General features: G+C 39.8%; 1 protein-coding gene across 11 annotated transcripts in view; it reads right to left on the reverse strand.

Moving 5' to 3' along the window:
* Positions 1 to 15,050, reverse strand: part of RIMBP2 (RIMS binding protein 2) — a 438,584-nt gene extending 423,534 nt beyond the window's left edge. For all 11 annotated transcript variants that reach the window (XM_029619910.1, XM_029619911.1, XM_029619907.1 and 8 more), the window contains exon 1: positions 14,961 to 15,050. In XM_029619910.1, coding sequence (XP_029475770.1) covers positions 14,961 to 14,963 — 3 coding nt within the window. In that variant the 5' untranslated portion in view covers positions 14,964 to 15,050. The remainder of the gene's footprint in view (positions 1 to 14,960) is intronic.
* Positions 15,051 to 19,018: the final 3,968 nt, after the last annotated feature.

Here is a 19,018-nt window from a genome sequence, read left to right on the forward strand (position 1 = left end):
TCTGCGCTTCCTCCTCCTGACAGAGAGTTCCCTGCCTGGACATTTTGATCGCCAGTGGCATCGGCCTGAGATGAGTCCAGGCTCTCATCCGGGTTCCTGAGCGTGCAGGATTAGCTGATGCATTCCTCAGCATCGGGGACAAGGAAATGAATGAGTTGGGGGGGGGGGGGGAGGGAAACTTGCTCATCCTTCACCTCTCCAACTCAACTTCTGATTCAGGACCCCTGCCGATGATGTGGGCATCCATAGGACCGGACAAGGATGGCTGGACAGGGCCCCCAGGGTAAGTCTTCTCCCTGGTGCATCTTTTCCATATAGTATGGGGCATTTCAGGCAAGTTTACAAAGAACGAGTTGAGAGGAAAATCTCACGCCTTCTGTGCCAACGCCATATTGGAACCCCCACATAGGTTCTGTTTGTTTTTAAGATTTATTCAGTTACCAGATTCATAGTTTATATTGTGCTCATTGATGCTATCTCTAACTGCATACTGGACATATGTTTCCATAAATGTATTGTTTTAAGATTTATTCAATTACCTGATTTATAGTTTTATGTATGTTAATTTGAATGCATTATGCTTTAATAGTTTGTTAATATTTACCCATTGTACACAGCCCAGAGTCATTTTTGGCAAGGTAGTTCAGAGGTGGAAGAAAATAAACAAAAAAACATTGTAGAAACAAATGAAAAGGCATTTCAAACCCTCAAAAGATACTTTTACTATCTTATACTTAGTAGTTTAGGCAGGTGTCATAGAGGTTTATTCCACTTTTGCCGATGCACCACTGCTTGGACGTGCAACGTTCTCATTCCCACATCCGTTCCAGAGCCAGCACTGTCCAAACAGAGCAAGCAGTATGTGCATTTGTGATAAAAATGATTAAAGTAAAATTTTCATTTGAGGTCTAAAGCTGGATGTGAACCAGCTTTTTCATGTCTGAATGCCTCTTCTTTTTACTCTCACTCAGTATTTTACCAACAGCCCCCCTTCTCCTCCCATCTGGAGAGAAAGATGGAAAAAAGACACAGCCAAGAAAAGAAAAGGAGAGGAAGCCAGCCAGCCGACTGCTAGGGCAGTGATACAATGCATTCCATTTAGTTAAAAAAAAATAAAAAAAATGAAGTGTATTCCACATTTGCCACCATTCGTGGTAGTACTGGTGGGGGGTGGGGGGAGATGTATCACATTCATAAAAGCAACTAATGATGTGGATGTACTAACACACCACCTTCCCAAACATGTACAAGGAACAAAAGAACAACAAAAAATGGATTTACGGTCATTGTGTTGTTTAGCTTGATGAAGATGATACAAGATTAGGAATAATCTAACACTCGGTTTCAAATGCTTTCCTAAACAGAAAAGCCTTTAACTGCTTTGTTTTTAAATATATTTATAGTTACAATTTGTTTAAGTGATGTGATAGTAATTGAAAGGCAGTAGATCAAGCTCTATTACATTAAACTAGAAGTAGCTATGCATATTCAATTCCATAGATTTTCAGGGTAAGTGTTCCAGTACGCAGAGAAAATCCAGGCTCTGGTTTCAGATGGATGTGCCCGTCTGGGTGAAGGCATCAGGCAGAGACTATGCTGGGCTGATCAGTGTCTGCGCAGGTTTATAGATCTGCAGTGTGGGGCAAAAATCCATGGGGATTAATTGTTCCCTACCAATTTATGGATAAGCATCGCTGTTTTAAATCTGATTCTCCAAAAGACTGGGAACCGGTGTTTTGGGACCAGTTCTGTTTAATATCTTTGTGAGCGACACGGTGGACGGGATAGAAGGTAAAGTTTGGCTATTTTCGGATGATACCAAGATCTGCAAAGAGTGGACATGCCTGAAAGAGTAGAGAAAATGAAAAGTGATTTAAGAGAGCTTGAAGACGGTTCGAGGTTTGGGCAGCTGGGATTCAATGGCAAGAAATGCAGAGTCATGCATCTGGGGAGCAGTAATCCAAAAGAGCTGTATGGGATGAGGGTGAAAAACTAATAGGCATGGAGTGGGAGAGGGACCTTGGGGCAATAGCGTCTGGCGATCCGAAGGCGGCAAAGAGGCATTTGAGTAGCTTACAATCAATCAGAATGTGCATTTGGAGCAGCAATGCAATCCGACAGAGCAAACCCATTTGTGAAAAATTAAAAAAAACTTAAGACCCAGTTGTGTACAGCACACTGCACAGTCCGTTGATGAGAGTTTACATGGATGGGTTGGAGGAAATGGGTCTTAGGGGACAGTGTGGGTGAAAAGCCATACCTTTGCTTGTTTTTCTGAATTTAAGGAAGCATGGCTACAGCTGCAGGGTTAGTGGTAATTTGTACTAAATTTTTGGTGTATAGCAGCTGAAAGCACAATCGGGTGGTGGTTAGCAGTAGAAAGAAGAGCCATTTGGGAGGATCAGAATTCCCTTGAGGTCATGCAAGGGGAGAAAAATTGGGAAAGGTATTCAGGGGCCTGAGCATTTAAGCATTTGACGGCAATGTAGAGAGTTTTGAATTTTATCCTGCTTGGCATTAGGAGTCAATGAGGCCAATGTGGAATGGGTTTGATAGAATTAGTTACTTTTGTTAAATAGCATTACCAATCCCTGTGATACTCCTGTTGTGATCTCAAGCCATAAGGATTTAAAAGAATTCATTCTGATGGGTGAGGTCAGTAAGAAATGAAAACCATCTTAAGGCTACACTAGTGATTCCAAGCTCTTCTTGTCTTGCCAGCAAGATATGGTGATTCATCCTATAAGTTTTCAGTAATTGTAATCTGCAGGGAAAACACATCAGGTACAACAAAGCCCAAGAGACTGGCATGAACAATAAGTTAATGAGAGAGTAAGAAGTAAAGCTCTTCATGCCCACACAACCTATCATCCTTACACTAGCAACTACTTCCAGCCCCACCTCACAGGGACCACTGCCAAGTATTAGTCATGTGCTATAACACTTCCCAGGACATTTATTTTCTTGATTTGCAAGTTTCATCAAGTTGCAAGGAGAAGGGGTAACTGTTCCCTTTGGGTGATGCCGTAAGCTCATCAATTTCTGAGATATGTGCATTCATTTGTAACGAATGCTAAAAATGCAACAAATGAAGCCATTTTTTATTCGTTCTGAAGGGAACAAACTGAAAATAGCTGTCTACAAACATACCCCATAATTTTCCGGTATTTGTGGTATTAAAAAAATAAATAAAATAAAGAAGCTTCTAGCAGCTTGAGCTAGACCTTCCCAACCAAAACACTTCACAGGCCAGCACCAGACCTGGGCAATATTTTGGTCTGGGATAGCCCTTTTATTTAATTATTTATTTGTTGTTTAATTGGTTATAGTTTTTTTTGGTCTTGAGTATTTTTTCAGTTTTCCAAACGAAACAAACAAAAAAAGCCCACATTAAAAGGTGACTTTTAAAAGCCTGGCACGTGCCGAAATTAAGGGATGCCCAAATATGTCTGGCTCACACGCACAAGCAGATTTTAAAAACTGCCTGGGTACATGTGTAAATGCTGCAGCACACACATCTTGGAACTTCTCAAAAAGGGGCGGAGCATAGGTGTGGGTGGGGCATTTTGAGACTTGAATCAGAATGTAGCATGTAAATGCTTATGTGATCGGATGAGCATGGAGCTCCCCTGCTGGGTAACTATTTCTACTATGGATGGCAAGTAAAAAAGACCCCCCCCCCCCTTTACTAATGAGCCATTTCAGAGGGGTGTAAAGGCTCTGGACTAACTGAGGGGCGTACAGGCTATCAAGCAGGGGAGTTTGGAGGACCTAGCTGTTAACTGAACAAACTGGGGAGGAACTGGTAAGACAGACAGCGGCGTTGGCTTACGTCCCTTTTAAAAGGTTCCCCACTTACACAGTAGGAGTAGCTTTTGCATGCACAGGCACACACCCATTAAAAGTTAGGCGCACTCGTACGCACGGCCAGGCTATTTTATATCATGCACACATATGTATGTTATAATATTGCTGCGTCCCTGGGTGCGGGCCAATGAATGTGTGCAGGTGCGCTGACTTTAAAATTCATCTTTAAATGAAGTGAATAAAAACAAAAGAAAAAAAACCCCAAAAAATTTTAGGGCTGCACCTCGCTACAATTCTAGTCTTGATTTTTAAAAGCTTTCACCCAGTCCATCCAGGGGAAAAGCCTGCGATTCAATAATGCAACACGGGGTTCAGCCCCTGCAATCATTGCAAAATAATGGTTCAGCCTTTCAATCATTACAAAATACCATAGAGGCTAGCTGGGATCTTCAACATACAACTTCCTTATTTTACAATTCCACTTACCTCATGGTTAATTTTATTTCTCTCTCTCTCCTTTCCATTTTCTCTAAAGAGATTATATTTCTTACTTTGTTTGCAATAACACATATGCATTGAGTTTGTCCACTCTTCTTTAAAAAAAAATCTCTTCTACTTAAATGACTTCACATGTGGGTGGTAAATGCATGCTAGATATAGGAGAGGTTGGTACTAGCAAAGATTTAAAGACAGATTTGTAAGCAGCATAATGATTTGCATACCCACACTGGGAATTGTCAGATTTTTTCTAATGAAATGCTTCTGTGAACACAGAAAAGGATTCAGATGTGCACAGAAATAAAATTTATTTTGTTCTTCTTTTTGGAGATTTTTTTTTTTTAATTCAGGTTTGGTTTGTATACTGAACCTAAATAACCTATGCGTACTTGATTCCTGAAGTTCAAATGCCTTCCTTATTCACAAATTAAAGAACTTTGGAAGAAACCATATACATTCCAACGCATCATCAAGTCGCAATAATCAAAGATGAAAATAAAGCCCATTGCTTTAATAGAACAATTGAGTATGAATTAATGCACTTTCGCTTTCAGCTAATAAGACACAAAAATGAATGTTTCATCTCACTTGTTTGAATCTCTTTTTCTCTTGTGGCAAATAAACTAGTGGCCCCGCAAAGCACAAGACCTGGGACAGTCAACCCTATTCCTTCTTTCCATAGGAGAGCTCTGCATGCAAACCTGCCTTTTATTCTCACCCGAGTCTCATTTTCTAGCTCTAAAACTCAGGTTTTAAACTTTCCTGCTTCTAGTATGGTTCCCCATCTTTCATTTATTATTAATTTATCAATCGCTTTCCAGATTTAAAATAAAAAAAAAAAATAAAAAATCACCCAAAGTGATGATCTGCCCTCACGCTCCAAGTTTAGAAGTGACCCTCACCCCATCTTGTTCTCCATAGTTCGACACCTGCTCTTCCCTCCACTACCAGCTCCACCGGTACTTGAAAGATTTGTCCCTTCCTCGCCTTTGATGGATTTTCTGCCGTACTGTTTTTCTCCCCTTGATTATTGCATCAATCACCTAAGCTGCTCTTCACTGTGTCCTCAGACTTCTTCAGCAAGCAGTTGTACATCCTTTTCCCCAATTTCTTCCAATTGCTCTCATGTTACCCGATTGATTTTCTTCCGCCGCTGGCTTCCACTTATGTATCACACACACAATTTAAACTTCTGGTTGTAATGTACAAGTGTATTTAGTTTGGTTCCTCATTACCTTGCCAGTATTTGGTTCTGTTCCTAAACACCCGCTCTCTGCTCTAATTATCTGCTCTTCTCAGCAGCCCCTCATGTAACAAGCAATTCTTCCTTCCACCCTTGCCCTCTACTTTTGCCTTTCCTTTGGAGCAAATTGCCATTGGATAGGCAGGGTCTCACTAGTCTGTTCAACATTTAAATCAGGGTCTTCTTCCTAATATTTAATCCTTTTTGTCCACTTGGCATATGCCAAAATTTTATGCCTCAGCGTACTTCCACATCATTGTCTTATTTTTCATGGGGCATACTGTATCTTTTTTTTGTAGTTTGAAAGCCACGCTGGCTACAGCATCATTGAAACAAACAAATTAAAAACTAAATAAACGGAAGAACAGCAGGCCTACTTTGAGAGATTAGGGGATTCCTAAAATAGTCAAGATTTCTTTGCAATCAAAAAAACTGATCAAAAATAGAATTTTACAATACCAATCTCAGGCATCAAATACATTGTAGTAAAAAAAAAAAAATAGCATTTTATAAAAATTGTAAAACACTCATTTTTCACTCAAGGTCTAAAGAATACAAATGAAAATGTATTAATGTAGGAGTTTCATTGATCTGCACAACACTCTACATGTTCAGCATGAAAGAACAATTAAAGAAATATTACAAAAGGAATTAAGAATACAAAAATAATCTTAAATGCATAAAACTTTACATCCTGTAATAGCACACTCAAAATTAGCTCCAGTTAAAAAAAAATTGTCTCAGCAAGGCCCATAATTATTTAATTAGAGCCCACCTGTGTCTAATCACAGTAGTTGAGCTGATTCAGATAGTCCTGTATGAAGAATCAAGCTGTTTTTGTTATATAAAGTGAATTTGAAGCAAAGATCAAGATATACTAACATGGAGCTGCTGAAGGAATTCCTATCTGTTGTCTAAAAGCCAATACAAAGCATTTATATATTAGCATAATAAGATATGGAACACTAGGATCACCACCCCACCAACCTGCTGGAGATGACCTGGTTGGTGTCTAGTAAATTTATTATAGTCTCTTGGTATCATACTGGCACCCTGTGCTGTCCCTAGATTAAACCTTCTTTGATCCATTGATGATGGTAGAGTTATGGAGCCAGCTCTGGATCAGCTTGGGTCAGATCTGGATGAGTACCACCTCCCTCTGGTGCAATAGTCTATACCATTGCATTTGGATGCTAGGGGGTTAGTTTTAACCTTCAGATGCTTAGTCATACCACCACTGGATGTTGGAGCCTGCAGTTCCATTTGCACAGAGCAGGATTATTATTGTAACACATCAGTAGAGTAAAAATAGTCTAATCCCAGCTCTTGTTCCCTACTAACAGGATCATAATTCACCACTTTGTGAATTCAGCTTCATAAGTAGCTTCAACAAAGGAATAAAAAGCAACATCACTAACCCTTGGCCACAAGTCTGTTCTCCCCGTGGTGCTTTTCTGCTAGCTTCTCTTTAAAACTCAGATTAGAAGGATTATGAAGCCTTGCTTTCAGTCTATATTCATACAGAAAATCAAGATCAAGCATGCTTTTGCCCTGCTGCAGTGGTAATTTTATAAAAAATAAAGGAAGCTGGCTGGGGCCAGCAGCAGCCTTATCAGGTTCCCTTTTCTTCAGCTACTTGCAGGTTCATGGCAGGGCTCAGCCCTGGCTGTGGGCGCTTAGGCCAGACCTAGAACAGGATGAGAATAGTCTGGGGATCCAACAGATTGCAGGCAGGAGCTGGCAGAAGTTGCAGGCTGGAGCAGTAAGATGGAGTTGCAAGCTAAGAGCTTGATTCAAAGAGCAGCTCGGTGGCATTGGGTGCAGTCAGTATGGCCAGAGAATAAATGCAGGCTAGGAACTGGCTGCATAGTCATGAACTTGTATTAATTCACAACAGAAAAACAACTCTCCATATCTTCACAGTTTATATACAATGACGCAGTATAACTACTTATAGTCTCAGTCTAGGCCTGGTTTCCACAGGCCTTATGTTTCTTCCTGGGCCTGGCCAGATATACATCCTCTCAAATCAGGATTCCCTGTTGTCCAAGGCTTAAAGTGGGGCGAGCCAGTTCTCTGGATCCGGTCTCTTAAGGTATTCTGAGGTTTTCTTGTGTATACCCCTTCACAAACTCAAAGTAGGTAGCAAGAGGTGGGTCATCCTTTGGGTTACTGCAAACCGCTTGCCTCTTTTTAGCAACTCCTTTGAGCTGAGCTGCAGTCACAGCCTGATTGCCAGGAATATGACCTAAAGGACTCACTAAAACAGTTTTCTCTACTGCTTCCATTGCCTCAGGTTCGCAGCTGCTCTGATTAAGAACTCCTGCCCTGATCCCAGTTCAAGCGCCCATTGGGCTCTTTCCCTAACAAGCCTCCACCTTCCACTTCAGCTATGATAGCAGAAAGGACACAAGCTCAAACAAGTGCCAGCTTGGTGACCAGGTCAGAAATCACCACTGCTTCCGTTCTACGGCACATTTCTCTCCACCTGCAGTATGGTTCAATTGGTTTTACCATTCCAGTCAAACTCCCTACCTGCCACTGCCCTCAGAGTAGGTTATGTGGAGCGCCCTGAATCTCAGTCCCCCACCACCACTCCCATACGTGAAAAAAAAAAATAAATGAGTCGTGGTATTTCAGCAGAAGCCTAAAGGCCTCCCTCCCCAGCATCAGCTTTCCCCAGGCCATTTCCCTTGGCTGAGATTTTGATAGTAAGTAGAGAGAGAGAGACTTTCATGCACATCACTAATCTGATGCATTTAGTACACCTGGGAGAATTCTGCACAAAAAAATTTTAAATTCTGTCCACAAAAGCAAAGTTCTGTGTACTTTATTTGGTCAAAACAACAATATACATGACAGTATAATTAATTAATTTAAAATGTAATACAGAAAAGAGCTATTAAAGATTGTTTTAAGTATGGGGAGCAGGATTTACAGTTCACTGTAAGGGTGCCCCTGCCATCCTCTCTCCCTACTCCGCTGGCCAGTCTCCTTTTACTCTGACAGCTCAGACCCCAACTCCTGCACCTGCCACTATCTCTCCCCTCCTCCTCTAAGCTCTACCCCTTCCACTCTTATCTCCAGTCCCAGTTTGATCCCTTCAGAACTGCCCCTCCCACAGGCATCCTCTGTCCCTCTCGCGAGTGTACATACTGAATGAATATTTAAATGCATATACAATACATACACACCCTCATACAGGCGCCCTCTGTCATACATACACCCACACACCCTATCCAAGTTTCCTCTCTCACCAACACACATCCCCTCATACAGGCTCCCTCCTTCTTGCACATACCCCCATACAGGTGCTCTCTCTCACCCATACCTCCTCATACAGGCTCCCCCTCTCTCTTGCACACACACAGGCTCCCTCTCTCACACACATTCCTTCACACAGGCTCTGACACACATACACACACACACACACACACACGCTCACACACAGGCTCCTCTCTCTCACAAGCAGCCTCACTCCCTCCTATACACACAATCCCTTTTTCACACATACCAGCTCCCAATCTCTTACCCATATACACACTCCTTCACAATCTCCTCATATAGGTTCTCTCTGGCACCCTCACACCCCCCCTCCACAGGATCGCCGTGTTACACACACTCACTCTGACAGGGGCCTGCACCACCTACACCTTGCCGTGAGTGGGGCTGCTCCATTTTTGTGAAATTCTGTGCAAAAAATGGAAATTCTACACTGCATAATAGCTCCACAGCGTAATATAGCTAACAAAGTTCTAGTTACTCCTATTTACACGCTGTTCATTTTTTTTTTATTTAAGATTACTCACATGATACAGAGAACTTGACAAAGAACAATCAAAAACATACATATTTACACCAAACAAACCTAATTCACAAAAATCCTTCATCTAGCTTCTTGCTACTGAAGATCACTTGGTCTCTATCAATTATATCCATAATCTTATCCAAGACAGAAAATGATTTAAGATGGAATACACAAAAATCTTCACTTTGACCATTCAGAGCCCAGGGCAGAAACAACAAATTGACATACCGTGAAGGTCCATGTTATTTAAATGACCATATACATAAATACCATGTAACATATCTCATTTATATCTGCAATCTTCTATATTCTGTATCTTCAATTTTATTTTTATTTTTTATGAACAATTTACTTATAAATCCACTTTAGTCATCGCTGCAGCACAACAGAAAACACTAAAAGAAGCACTGGAAAAAGCAATATACAGAAGGCCATTATAGAACGAGACTACCCATTGAAGATTATTAGGAATGTATATAAGTGCTTTGTATTCCAATCAGGAAGCCTTGTTGTCAGAAAAAAAGATTAATCTTTTTGTGGTTTCATTTGCCCATTGTGTTTTTCAGTTTTGTCCAAATCTATTGGTTCAATTATCCAGAAGCATTAGGAAATTCTATCGCTTCACCATTGTTTAGAACTACAGTAGACTTTGCGTATACCTGAGGAAGAAATCTACGAGACGCGTCTGTCTCCTTGAGGTTTAAAGAGGATCAAGAGCGGAATGGTTTGGGACATAAAACCTGTGGGAAGTGTGGCTATTGTATGAATATGTTGGTTACCACCAGTTTTACTAACCATTGGGATAATTGGAAGTACCGTTTAACGCACTCCTTTGATTGAGATAAATAACAAACATACTATGTTCTTATATGCCCATGAAAATTGGTTTATATGGGGAACACTACATGCAAGTTGAAGATACATCTAGCTAAGCATAAAAGCTGTTGGATTATTCAAACATTTAGAAGTACCTATAGTTCAGCACTGCATAGATAAGGATCATTCTTTTGCAGAGATTAGTTTTGCATATTTGAGAACATTCATGTACATATCCAGGGGGCAATCAAAGACTTCAGCTCCTGCAGCGAGAGCAACAATGGATTTATCAACTGGATTTTTTTTTTTTTTTTTATCAAATAGGTTGAATATTTCTATTGACTAGAAATCTTTTGAAAAAAAAATACATTTTTACCTTTTTCAAATGATCTTTACATATTTTCACATTGTTATAACAGAGACTACTTAGTAGACTATACACGAATAATTTGACTGGTGTTCCATTTTTTTTAAGTCTTCCAATTGGCTAAGAACTAAGGATGATTGAGGTCTTAAATAGTTTTGGTTTTTTTCAGATTTTTCAAAATGGCCACAGAGTAGCTGTTGAAAGTGTGAACGCCCTGAAGCAGCAGAGTTGGCAGCGAAACATGGCCATGTAAGCGGTTTTTCTTGAGATATCCTGATAAGATGTCTCTAAGAAAAAAACACCTTAACAAGATAAGTGCTGATATTGATTTCTAAGATATACATTAAAGTTGTTGCAACTGGAGATATTCCTAAGTGATAAGGGATAAGTCTCCCCCACCCCCCATGATGGCAGCTTAATATATTACAGCACCACAAGAAATTGAAAGCCGATTACTTTCTGCTGGTGTGCTAGCTGAGGTTTTCCCCTTCTGGATATCACTTTTTCCAGTACTTCTTTTAATGTTTTCTATTGTTCTGCGTCGACGAACAAGTGGATTTATAAATCATTTTTTCATTAAAAAATAGAAGATACACAATAAAAAGATTGCAGATTATAAATTAGATAAGCGGTTGCATATGTATGATCATTTTGTGTGGGTACACCTGAGTCGTCATATCTGTATTTTGTTAATTTAAAAACATTTAAATTAAATCACCTAACCTGCAAGTGCCAGATGATGTGAATATAACATTAAAAACAGGACAGCACAACTGACCAAGCCAGTTTTTCCTAGTCTTCACCAATTCTAAATCAATTGCTAGCTGGCAGCTGAGGCAGAACACTGCCCACCCCATAGGGAGGAGGGGAAGAGAGAACCCTTGCAGGTGAGTTGATCTGCAGGAGGGTCCCAGTTTGCATCTAGTGCATGCCCAGACCTGTTTCATGCCCCTGCCTATATTGTCCAGCCCTTAGAGCTAATAGTTATCCTGAACTTACAGATTTGAACTGCCACTTTGACATATTAGAACAATGTAGGTAAGGTAGACACTGTTATATTGGAGACTCGCTTTAGATATGAATATTGCCCAGCCAAGATTTTCAGCCTCTCCCCAATTGTTTTTTTAGGTCTGGCAAAAGCACACTAGAGGCCACTAGAACCATGATACTTTCCAAATGTATAGCATTACTACAGTAGAAACTGCCATGGTGTAGAATTTGACCATATGTGAAACAGAGAAAGCAGTGACGATACTTTCATAACATCATCACTCCCACTGTGGCAAAAGCAGCATGTCAAAGTCCATTTCAGGACAGCTCTACTGAAATGCACTTTTGCACGGTCAGAAAATAGCAGCTGCTCCTTTAAGTTATGCTTTTAAAGAGAAAATAGAGTTAGAATTATGTTAGATAAAAGAGCAGTGGAAGTCAGTTTATCAGGAATGAACTCAGTAAAGTCTGCCATTGAATCTAAGAAGCGGGGAAACAGTATAGAATGCATAGGAACTATGGAAGACAGATCAGTCACAAGCTATTTAACACACCAGTCAGGTATGTCAGCCAAGATTCAATGTATCCTTAAACCACAATTGTTAGAAACTGGAAAGGTCTGACAGCAGATGGACAGCTCTAAACATCCTGTTTCTTATACATTACACCTTTAAGGCCTGTTGCTTGCTGCCATCAGACATGGGAGATTGAGCATGATAGACCTCTGGTTTGACCTAGTTTGGTAATTCTTACATTAAAGAACATGGTGTGAGATAGCTGGGGAATAAAGTGCAGAAGGCTGTAACTGTGTAAGGATTGTGAAGCAAAAAGGAACCTGCTTGTACCTGGGCATCCACAGCTTTCCTTCAATCACAGAAACCTGTACACAAATATTCTGACTAATCTAAAGAGAGGTACTCCAAACCACAACTGAGATCCTCAAAGTGATGCCTGGTTGTAGATGTGAATCCTTTAAAGACTCAGTTGCTGATGGGTAGTTAAAAATGAATAGAGAAACAGTGCACATCAAAAGCTATTCAACATGCTTAAGGTCAAGAGGTTGTGGAATTTAGAATGAGCATTCTCTAGGGGTAAGAAAACTACAAATGAGAAAAGAACAAAACAGCAACTAATGCATTTCCACCAGAAAGCCGTTTTGGCCGATCTAGGCCAAATCTGTAAGTTCAGGATAAGTATTAGCTCTAAGGGCTGGACACATTGAAATCTTCGGTTCAGTGTGCTGCAGCAGTCAAAAAAGCAAACAATATTGGGAATTATTAGAAAGGAATGGTGAATAAAACGGAAAATGTCATAATGCCTCTGTATCACTCCATGTTGAGCCGGCACCTTGAATACTGTGTACAATTCTGGTCGCCGCATCTCAAAAAAGATATAATTGCGATGGAGAAGGTACAGAGAAGGGCTACCAAAATGATAATGGGAATGGAACAGCTCCCCTATGAGGAAAGACTAAAGAGGTTAGGACTTTTCAGCTTGGAGAAGAGACGGATGAGGGGGGATATGATAGAGGTATTTAAAATCATGAGAGGTCTAGAACAGGTAGATGTGAATCGGTTATTTACTCTTTTGGATAATAGAAAGACTAGGGGGCACTCCATGAAGTTAGCATATGCCACATTTAAAACTAATTGGAGAAAGTTCTTTTTTACTCAACGCACAATTAAACTCTGGAATTTGTTGCCAGAGGATGTGGTTAGTGAAGTTAGTATAGCTGTGTTTAAAAAAGGATTGGATAAGTTCTTGGAGGAGAAGTTGATTACCTGCTATTAATTAAGTTGACTTAGAGAATAGCCACTGCTATTACTAGCAACAGTAACATGGAATAGACTTAGTTTTTTGGGTACATGCCAGGTTCTTATGGCCTGGATTGGCCTCTGTTGGAGACAGAATGCTGGGCTTGATGGACCCTTGGTCTGACCCAGTATGTTCTTATGTTTTAATGGCCATTGCTCTCCCGAAAGACTACTAACTTCATTTGAAACATTTCCTCACAAAGCAAAGAGATAATAAAAAAGGAGGTGTTCCATAGTTTTGGGATAAAAACAAGCCAGAAAACATGCATTTCCCTCCCTGCAAGATAACCCTGGCTCCTTGTTTTATATTCCTGTTCCTCTTGCTCACAGCTAAGGAGAATCTAAATATTTCCCCTTATTTTTCTAATTTAAGGGATGGGGCATAAAATAAATGGAAGCAAGAAGACTGCAGAAAACTCTGGATATTTTGAAATTTGGGAGAGTTTTTTGCTGCATTTTTTTCACTGTTCCTGGCTATAAGCCTTCCATCTGAAAAAAGTATGACATCTATTAAACTGGACAGCTCACTCGCACAAGCTCTTGTTTTCTACATTTGCAATGACAGCAGCTCCCATAAAGTACCTTAGGAATAAAGTCAAAGATACGGAAACACGATTGGCAGAAAGACTGCAAGGCCCACCCAGTCTGCTCATCCACCTCATTATGGATGAAACAATGTTACCGAGATCATCAGGCACCTCCATTACTAATAATTGGAACAGTTTGCATGTACAATTTACTATATGTGCCTATATGTAAACCGTTGTGACTGTATTCTACTAAACGACGGTATAGAAAAGATTTTAAATAAAATAAATAAATAATTTAGCATCCTAATATTCATCACTTCCTTAGAGATCCCCTGTAATTATCCCATGCTTTTTGAATTCACTTACAGTTTTTGTCTCCACCATTTCCACTGGGAGCTGTTCCACACATCCACCACCCTTCTCTGTAAAGAAATATCTCCTAAGATTAGTCCTGAATCTACCCCCTTTCAACCTTCACATGACCCCTCAGGTCTAGAGCTTCCTTTCCACTGAAAAAGGCTCACCTCCTGTGCATGGAAACTTTTGAGATATCTGAATGTCTCTGTCATAACTCCCTGATCTCACTTTTCCTCTAGAGTATACATGTTTAGATCTTTAAGACTATCGCCATATGCTTTAGAACAAAGACCACTGACCCTTTTTAGTAGTCACCCTTTGGACAGACTCTATCCTGTTTATATCCTTTTGAAAGTGTGGTCTCTGGAATTGTACGCAGTATTCCAAGTGAGGTCTCACAAGGGATTGATACAGAGGCAATTTTACTTTTTTTTTGTTTTTTGTTTTACTGCTATGACCAACCTTGTATGGCAAAACGTGTAGGATAAAGAGTACTTCAAGAAGGAAAATTATCAATCCAATGCACAACTGAAGCTGCTCAGTAGTACAGTCTAAACAAACATTTTGTAATTTAGTAGCTCAGTAACAGAACAGTAAAACCTAATGCCCTTAACAGAGAACTTGGCAAAGCAGTGGCAAACATATACTCTAGTTGGACATGATAATAATTGTACATCTTTAAAGCTATTTGTATGCACTCACCCAATAAGAATTATATTAGAGTACTTACCATTTACTGTACTGTAGTAGCTTAAAAACAGCTTTAGTTTGTACTATTCCCAAGTAACAGGAACACTGTTTGCAGGACCAGAGAGTTGTGCGTTAGTGTTACTAAAATAGACTCTGAGACTCATGTCCTACAATTGAATAGCCAATCACAATCTATCAGCAAAAAAAAAAAAAAGGAAAAAAGAAAAAGTTTGAGCTTCTGCACAGGTGCAAAGACTGAGCCAGTGCCATGCACGCAAGGAACAGTGTCATATTTTAGAAAAGATATATATATATTTTTTTCTTCTGTGTGTACACACACATACAGACACAATGTGTTATAATTGAATATGAAAGTTCAGCTAATACTGCTTAACAAGTACTGTTGGAAGACTTAACAAGTGATTCCCGTGATGCTCCGTGAACAAATACCCCATAGCTCTGCACATAGATCAGGTGTGGCCAAATGCCAAGAGAAAATGTATCTTCAAAATTAGACCCAGCTTCCTGCAGAATTTTTCTGCTTCACTGCTGGAATCAGTTTGATCCCTCGCAGCTGGGAGGTCATTAGACTCCTTAATTGTGGTGCTGGTTGGGAGGAGGTACAATAAGTAAGGAGTGTTGAAATACATACAGAAAAAAAATCTATAAAACGTAAACAAGAAAAAATGCAAGAAAAAGTCCCAAAATTGCTAAATGTGCATTTTGATTGCACCTGTACTTTTCCAGTGACCTATTTATGTCTGGTGGAAACTGCTGCAAAGTATCCTTCCTTTCAGCATAGCCAGGGACAGACTCCTTGCCACCTTTTGTTTTGCCTTCTCACGAGAAAATAGGAACAAGCTATAGTATTTGAAGTTAAGGAAGTTTGCTAGTAGTCATTGAATATTATGGAGCATAATTGATTAAAATACAGTAGTGTACTGTAACTGCTTAAATGAGCATGGCATCCTGCTTTACAATGGGGGTGGGGGATTTGAAACAGCAGCTTTGATTTTAGATTTGGCATAGGAGTAAGTCAGGGAGGAAAGGTGGAACTAGGATGTTTCAACAGTGGATTATTTATTTTGTATATTGAGCTCATGCCTTTTCATTGTAGCTCAAGGCAAGAAGACAGACTAGATGTATAAAGAAGGAATGATAAGCTGGGGATTGTGCAATTTGGCTAAAACTGCACGCAGTCACAATAACTTTTCCCCAAGACTGGGAACTCTCAAAACTAGAGGAGGATTAACAGGGAAGGCAAAATGTTTAATTGATTCTAGGTGTATATTACTAGATGCCATGTGGACCAAATCCATGCAGTGGATACTGTTATGTTGTAAGGTTGGAATCTTTAGAATCTTTGAAGGTCATGATAATTTGTATAAAGATGATGCTTTATATTGAGCTTTTGTTCAAAATGGAGACAAGTAGTAACCAATGGGATAGTGCTATATAGCGGGGTACAAATTATATTGCAATGATAAAGAGGAGCAACTTGGTGGCGGGGTGGCGCTTTATGTCCGGGATGGCATAGAGTCCAACAGGATAAAGATCCTGCAAGAGACTAAATGCATAATCGAATCTTTATGGGTAGAAATCCTTTGTGTACTGGGGAAGAGTATAGCGATAGGAGTATACTACTGTCTACCTGGCCAAAATGATGAGACGGACAGTGAAATGCTGAGAGAAATTAGGGAAGCTAACCAAATTGGTAGTGCAGTAATGGGATATTTCAGTTACCCCAATATTGATTGGGTAAGTGAAACATCAAGACATGCTAGAGAGATAAAGTTCCTGGATGGAATAAATGACAGTTTTATGGAGCAATTGGTTCAGGAACCAATGAGGGAGCAATTTTAGATCTCATTCTCAGTGGAGCACAGGATTTGGTGAGAAAGGTGACGGTGATGGGGCCACTTGGCAATAGTGATCATAATATGATCAAATTTGAATTGACTGGAAGGGGCACAGTAAGTAAAGCCACAGCTCTAGCACTAAACTTTCAAAAGGGAAGCTTTGATAAAGTGAGAAAAATAGTAAAAACAAAACAAAAATTACACCCCCCCCCCCCCCCAATAAAAATAAACCGACCTTGAAAGGTGCAACTAAAAAGGTTACGAGTGTGCAACAGGCATGGACATTATTAAAAAAAAATCAAAACATCAAAAAGCATATTAGAAGCACAGTCCGTATATATTCCATGGAAGGAAGGTCAATTACCAGCATGCTAAAAATTGAGATGAAAGAGGCTATTTTAGCCAAAAGTTCTTCATTCAAAAACTGGAAGGATCCATCAGAAGAAAATAGGATAAAGCTTAAGCACTGGCAAGTTAAATGTAATACATTGATAAGACAGGTTAAGAGAATTTGAAAAGAAGTTGGCCATAGAGGCAAAAAGTAATAAAAACTTTAAATATATCCGAAGCAGAAAGCCTGCGAGGGAGTCGGTTGAACCGATAGATGAACGAGGGGTTAAAGGGGCACTTGGGGAAGTTAAGGCATTCGTGGAAAAACTAAACAAATTCTTTGCTTCGGTGTTTACTGAAGAGGATGGGTGGGGAGATACCCATTCCAGAGACTGTTTTCAAGGGTGACGATTCAGAGGAACTGAACAAAATCACGGTGAACCTGGAAGATAGGGTAGGCCAGACTGACAAACTGAAGAGTAACAAATCACCTGGACTGAATGGTATACATCCCAGAGTTTTGAAAGAACTATAAAATGAAATTCCAGACCTATTTCAATTAATTTGTAACCTATCATTAAAAACGTCCATTGTACCTGAAGACTGGAAGGTGGCCAATGTAACCTCGATAATTAAAAAGGGCTCCAGGGGTGATCCGGGAAACTATAGATCGGTGAGTTTGACTTCAATGCTGGGAAAAATCATGGAAACTGTTATAAAGAATAAAATCACAAAACATTTAGATAGACATGGTTTAATGGGCACAGCCAGCATGAATTTACCCAAGGGAAGTCTTGTCTTACAAATCTCCATTTTTTTTTGAAGGGGTGAATAAACATATGGACAAAGATGAACCAGTAGATGTGGTGCATTTGGATTTTCAGAAGGTGTTCAACAAATTCCTTCATGAGAGCTAAGAAAACTAAAAAGCCATGGGATAGGAGGCAATGTTCTTTTGTGGATTGCATACTGGTTAAAAGACAGGAAACAGAGTTGGATTAAATGGTCTGTTTTCACAGTGGAAAAAGGTAAACAGTGGAGTGACTCAGGGATCTGGTACTTGGGCCAGTGCTTTTTAATATATTTATAAATGATCTGGAAAGGGGTACGACGAGTGAGGTGATCAAATTTGCGGATGACAAAATTATGCAGAGTAGTTAAATCTCAAGCAGATTGTGATAAATTGCAGGAGGACCTTGTGAAACTGGAAGATTGGGCTTCCAAATGGCAGATGAAATTTAATGTGGACAATTGCAAGGTGATTCATATAGGAAAAAATAACCCTTGCTATAGTTACACAATGTTAGGCGTTACCACCCAGGAAAGAGATCTAGGCATCACAGTGGATAATACATCGACACTGTCAGCTCAGTGTGCTGTGGTGGTCAAAAAAGCAAACAGAATGGTAGGAATTATTAGGAAGGGAATGGCAAATAAAACATTTGATGTCATAATGCCTCTGTATTGTTCCATGGTGTAACTGCACCTTGAATATTGTGTGCAATTCTGGTCACCACATTTCAAAAAAGATATAGTTGCACTGGAGAAAGTGCAGAGAAGGGCGATCAAGACAAAGGCCATGGAATGGCTCCCCTATGAAGAAAGGCTAAAGAAGTTAGGGCTGTTTAGTTTGGAGAAGAGACAACTGAGGGGGGATATGTTAGAGATCTACAAAATCATGAGAATACTTGAACAGGTTAATGTAAATCGGTTATTTACTAGGGGGCACTTCATGAAAATTAGCAAGTAGCTCATTTAAACAAGTCAAAGAAAATTATTTTTCACTCAGCACATAGTTAAACTCTGGAATTCATTGCCAGAAGATGTGATTACGGCAGTTAGTGCAACTCGTTTAAAAAAGATATGGATAAGTTCCTAGAGGAAAAATCCATAAACAATAAGTAATAGA

This window comes from Rhinatrema bivittatum, chromosome 11 (genome assembly GCF_901001135.1).
Source record: "Rhinatrema bivittatum chromosome 11, aRhiBiv1.1, whole genome shotgun sequence".
Classification (NCBI taxonomy): domain Eukaryota; kingdom Metazoa; phylum Chordata; class Amphibia; order Gymnophiona; family Rhinatrematidae; genus Rhinatrema; species Rhinatrema bivittatum.